The following is a 6,157-nucleotide window of genomic DNA, read 5'->3' as shown; positions in this document are numbered from 1 at the left end:
TTGGGAGGTGAGGCAGGAGGACTGGTTGAGTCAGGAGTTTGAGACTGGCCCGGGTTACATAGTGAGACCTCATCTCTACCACACACACACATACAAAAAGAGCCGGACATGGTGGTGCATGCCTGTAATCCCCGCAACTCAGGAGGTCAGGCAGAAGATCTCCTGAGCCCAGGAAGTCAAGGCTGCCATGAACTGTGCTCAAAACACTGCACTCCAGACCGGGTGACAGAGTGAGACCTCGATCCCCTCCAAAAAACTAGACCTCTGAATAGCTGTTTTTAAAAAAGGGAGAGTCATGAATGATCAATAATGGTTATGACTAGGGAAGTGACATTCTGAGTTACACTTTGGCAAGATTACTCTGCTTATTGAGAGAGAAATGGATTCAGAGGGCTAAGAATAAAGAAGAGAGAGCAAGCAATCAGCAGTTACTGTAATAGGCAGGTGAGATACAATGTCAGGTACTGGGAGCACAAGTTCTCACCTTGGTCAAATAGTCATGGATATTAAGAGTAGCCAGCTTCGTAAGATGCCCATTCAGACCCAGGGCCATAAGAAAGCCAGCATACTCATTGGCTAACTCGGCATGCTTGGGTTTATTGTAAACAATCCAAGCCGAATCGATCTGGGAGGCAGGGGCTATCTTCAGGCCAGCAGCCACACCATTATGGAAGCTGGCCCAGCTCGTCATGTTTGGAGGCACATCGATGTTTCCACTATTAAGGTCAACTGTTGTGTTCCGAGGAGGGGCACGCCCTATGCAGACAAACAGAATTTAACACTGAGAATACAAATTCACAAAACCAAAATGGTTACATTTAGATCTTTGAGAACAACACTCCCTTTTCTACATTCAAAACTCTCAATCTCATAATACTTGGAATGATGGTAGGTCTCTATGACCATTTAAACTTTTGTAAATGCAAATCAAACTTAATCAAGATGGAAAAACTTCCACTGTTTATAGTTCATTGTTCTTTTTTGCTAAAATGCATGGGGCTATACAAGGAGCTACCTGATACCAATTTAACTTTCTTTTTTTTTTTGAGTTGGAGTCTCACTCTGTCGCCCAGACTGGAGTGCAGTGGCCACTTCCGGCCACTGCAGCCTCGACCTACTGGGCTCCGGCGATCCTTCCTCCTCAGCCTTCTGAGTAGCCGGAATTACAGGCATGCGCTATCACACCCGGCTGATTTTTTTATTTATTGTAGAGATGAGGTCTCGCTGCCCAGGCGGGTCTCGAACTCACGGGCTCAGGCAATCCACTCACCTCAGCCTCCCAAAGGCGCGGGATTACAGGCTGAGCCACCGAGCCCAGCTCCAATTTAACTCTCAATGAAGTTTAACATCACAGTTAAGTTACATGAAGGCTGGGCACAGTGGCTCACACCTATAATTCTAGCACTTTGGGAGGCCATGGTGAGAGGATTGCCTGAGCCCATGGGTTCAAGATCAGCCTGGGCAACTTGGTGAGACTTTGTCTTCATAATAAATCAAAAAATTAGCTGGGTATGGTGGTGTGTGCCTGTAGTTCTGGCGACTTGGAAAGTTGAGGCGGCAGGATTGCTTGAGCCCAGTAGGTCAAGGCTGTGGTGGTCATGAGTATGCTACTATACTCCAGCCTGGGCAACAGAGTGAGACTTCCAAAAAAAAAAAATGCTACAAGAATAATAAATTCCAACATCTGAATGACATCACTGATGTTAATTTCAAATATTCTAGACAGTATTTTTCTCTAAATATTAAAGAAAAACAAAATTTTAAAAAGAAACAAGATAACTTTTGGAGACTAAGGCAATGAAGATTGCATGAAGCCAGAGCCACATAGTGAGACCTGTCTCTACAAAAAAATTTTTAAATTTTAAAAATTAGCTGGATGTTTTGGCCATGCATGTAGTCCTTGACATTTGAGAGGCTGAAGCAAGAGGATGGCTTGAGACCAGGAGTTTGATACTACAGTGAACCATAATCACGCCACCGCACTCTAATCTGGGCAACAGAACAAGACCATGTCTTCAAAAAAAAGGACAGAGAGATGAGAACCTTTATAAATTTGTTTTGTCTCTAATCTATGTATGTCTATCTCTCTCTATATATATAGATATCTAGTTATATGCCATTGTTAAAAATGCCAAATTGTATTTAGAAATAGCTATGAACAAAAACATGGAACTAACCATGCTGCCCATTGAAGCTGGACTGGATTTTTTTAAATGTGGTACATATACACAATGGAATATTATGCAGCCATAAAGGACAAACATATGGACTTCGCAGCAACTTGGATGGACTTAGAGTCGATCACACTCAGTGATCTATCACAGAAACAAAGAATAGAGTACCATATGTTCTCACTCATAAGCGAACCTTGAACAATTATCATAATACTATAAGAAAGGGATTGTCAATAGTGGGAAACTGCCAGGGGAGGGGGGTTGGGATTGGCAGTTGAGGGAAAAATTTCAAAAGAAAAAAAGAAACCAGAAATAGCTATGTAAAAAAGCATCTTCTTATAGACTTGAGTCACCCAGTGAACTTCAAAAGAGCATTCACTAAATTTAATTTTATGGTCAATTTTTTAAGAGTAATGTAAATTAAATGTCCATGATGCTATGTTCTCTTTTAACTTTTTTCTTGATTATTTTGGCTTTGATCTATATTGTGCAGGAAAATACTGACTCTTTTTTTTACACTCTGAATAGTCTATCTTACCTCAAATCATAGATATAGATATTTAAATAAATATTCTAATTATTGCATAGTTATGCAGTTCACTGGAGGTTTGAAACTATGGTTTTAAGAGTTCTAAAAAGTTGTGTAAAGTAAGTTTTAAAGAGATGCATAGTGTCGTCAGAGAGCACTACAATGGGTAACAAGTTCATAGGTTATACCTGTACTTTCTCAAAAAAGTTCAATATTGGATAAATGATTGAGGAAAAAAATCACTAAAACATTCACTCATTATATGCATAAGACAATATTTACACATAAGAGAAAATGAAAGGCAAACAGTAGAATATTTTCTTCACTAACAACGACATACAAAAGTACAACAAAACACAGCAATGTGGATTATGCAAGTATTTTAAGCAAATATTTTTTCCTAAATTAATTTATTATTAAAACAGTATTCGTATTTTTTTTTTTTAGAGACAAAGTACCACTCTATCACTCAGATTGTAGTGCAGTGGTACAATCATAGCTCACTGTCGTCTTGAATTCCTGGGCTCCAGCAATCCTCCCACCTCCACCTTTTGAGGAACTGGGACTACAGGTATGCACAATAGCGCCCTATTTTTTTTTCTTTTTCTTTGGTTACCAGAATGGCTAAAAGGATAAAACACTAGACTAATATCACAAACACATTTTAAATCATGCAAATTCAACATGACAATAATTCATGTATTTATTTTTTAACATCCATCCAAGAATAACTTGGAAATTATCACTCAAATTAAATACACTTAACATCTGCCAATTTTACATGAGAATCTTTTCTTTCTTTCTTTCTTTTTTTTGGGGAGACGAGGTCTTGATGTGTTTCCAGGGTGGTCTCAAACTCCTGGGTTCAAGTGATTCTCTGGCCTCAGCCTCCCAAAGTGCTGGGATTACAGGCGTGAGCCACTGAGCCCAACTGAGATTCTTTTCTTTTTAACACAAACTTTTTACATGAAAACCTTCATATAAACAGTTGAAAAGACTCATTAAATGAACACCTACAGATGATGCCTTCCATCAAGATTCAATAATTTGTTCAGATTTTGCTACACGTACTTTGTCTCTGTGAGCACAATTTAAATACAAAATGAAACTCTGCTCACTCTGCTCCTCAATGAGATGAGGGCTCAGAGTAGGCATTATATGGAACATGTTCTTCACCCAGCTGATTTCATTTCCTGTATGCTGCGCAAAGTACAAACTCTTTACAAATATGAATGGGACAGACACTGGATTTTTAAACTGATGTAACTTCAAATATTATGCAATTATATTTGCATATATTATATACTATTCACTAGCTAGCTGTGTGGTGCATGCCTGACTCTCAACTCCTCAGGAAGCTAACGCAGGAGTATTGCTTGAGCCTAGGAGTTCAAGGCTACAATGAACTATAACTGCACCACTATACTACAACCTGGGTGACAGAGTGAGACTCTTGTCTCTAAAAAGAAAATACAAAAATATACTATTCACTATTGCATATATTACATACACATTGTGTACCGGTTTCATAAAGCCACATACACTGTAAGAGATTTTCAATGATAATCTCAACTGTATAAAACTGTCTCCTATAGAATACATTTAAACCAGCATGAGGTGAGCATATAATATAAAACCCATCGTAACCAAGAATATTGGGGAATGGGCACAGTTATAATTGGTAGAAGAAAATGAAATTACTGATTAAAAATATGTGTATACAATACATGTAAACATAAACACAACCGTATAAACACATATATGCCAGATATTAAGACACTCACTATAAATTTTAAAAACAATTTCGCAGATTCAAACAAATATAAACTTATAAATACATAAAAATAAAATTAGGAAACACATAGAAGTGACAATGAAGAGTGAAACTACTTTAGTGACCATTTTTTTCTTTTTGTTTATTATATTTTGTTTTTGTACAATGATCATATATTTATAATATGACATAAGACATTTTAAAACTAAGTATTTTAACATATTAAACTTCAAGTTTTAAAATTTAAATGATACAAATGACGTTTTGTATTTTGAAATAATCTCATTAAAAAGCAAAAAATCGCCAGGCTCGGTGGCTCAGCCTTTAATCCTGCGCTTTGGGAGGCCAAGGTAAGTGGATTGCCTGAGCCCGCGGGTTCGAGACCCACCTGGGCAACTTGGCGAGACCTCATCTCTACAACAAATAAAAAATTAGTTGGGAGTGGTAGTGTGCGCCTGTAGTTCCAGCTACTTGAAAGGCTGAGGCGGAAAGATCGCCGGAGCCCAGCAGGTCGAGGCTGCGGTGGCCGGGAGTGGCCACTGCACTCCAGTCTGGGCGACGGAGTGAGACTTCAACTCAAAAACAAAACAAAACAAAAAAAGCAAAAAATTAGTAATGGGCTATATTATGCTTCTCTCAATGCTTAGTTTATTATTTGAGCTTTAGTAAACACTATAACAGCAATTAGCAATATTTAAAATCCCTGGGGACAGAGGGAGTATTTCTTTAGTTTTAACTAAAATATATTCAAAGAACACCACTAATGCATGTACTCAGTCATTTTCATTTCTCATTTAGACCAAAGTTTAACATACCAGTCAGATTCAATTTAGGAATAGGCAATGGCTCAGTTGGAACAGGATGGTATGAAAACAAGGTAAACATTCCTCGTCCTACAGGAAGGGCCATAGTTCGTTGACACAACTGGAGCAATCTACATGTAAAATAAAAACCAATATGTCAAAAAATTTTAAAGCAAAGCACAACTGAAATGTAATCTGTAAGTAATTATTTCAAAAGAAGGTGTATTGTATAAGATGAAGTCACTTCGAAGTAAATTCATACACAGATGTAGGTGGATCACCCAAACATGATTATTCTTATTTTAATACTCTTGCTCCTATTAGAGATTCTTAAGGAGAGATATAACAAAACAAAGATATTCCTTTGTTTTGTTTCATATTTGCAAATTAAATGAAAAACAGTTGGCCTATAAATCAAGATAACATTCCTTAGACATTCTAAAAAACCTGAAAATCTACTCTGATTAATGCTAACCTTCTCAAAAGAAAATATAGTACTTTGGGGCTTTCATCATTGTGTTATTTCTAGTCTAGCTGTCCTCGGTACATGTGGGATCCTCCACTCATCCCTTTTGCCAATACAGCCTCAGAAAGTGCCACCACTGTGGCCTGTACACAAAAAAAGACAGTATATTAGTTGGGCACAGTGGCTCAGCCTGTAATCCCAGCACTCTGGGAGGCTGAGGGGCGTGGATTACCAGAGCCCGCAGGTTTTAGATCAGCCCAGGCAGCTTGGTGAGACCTTGTCTCTACAATAAATCAAAAAATTAGCCAGGTGTGGTAGCGCGCGCCTGTAGTTCCAGCTACTTGGAAGGCTGAGGCAGAAGGATCACCAGAGCCCAGCAGGTCGAGGCTGCGGTGGCTGTGAGCGCGTCAC

General features: G+C 38.5%; 1 protein-coding gene across 1 annotated transcript; it reads right to left on the bottom strand.

Annotated features, from left to right (window-relative positions):
- Positions 1–484: 484 nt before the first annotated feature.
- Positions 485–5,407, bottom strand: LOC103250674 (anaphase-promoting complex subunit 1-like; the record flags this gene model as incomplete). Its single annotated transcript, XM_008049298.1, has 2 exons — positions 5,293–5,407; positions 485–756 (listed from the first exon to the last, which is right to left on the bottom strand). Coding segments are annotated over exons 1-2 (366 nt in total), but the record flags the coding sequence as incomplete, so codon positions are not given.
- Between the last annotated feature and the right edge of the window lie 750 nt (positions 5,408–6,157).

Source organism: Carlito syrichta, unplaced genomic scaffold (assembly GCF_000164805.1).
Source record: "Carlito syrichta isolate Samal-C Ts95f unplaced genomic scaffold, Tarsius_syrichta-2.0.1 Scaffold6066, whole genome shotgun sequence".
In the NCBI taxonomy this organism is placed as follows: Eukaryota; Metazoa; Chordata; class Mammalia; order Primates; family Tarsiidae; genus Carlito; species Carlito syrichta.
The sequence above is the reverse complement of the archived record's forward strand: the minus strand, read 5'-3'. Positions and strand labels throughout refer to the sequence as shown.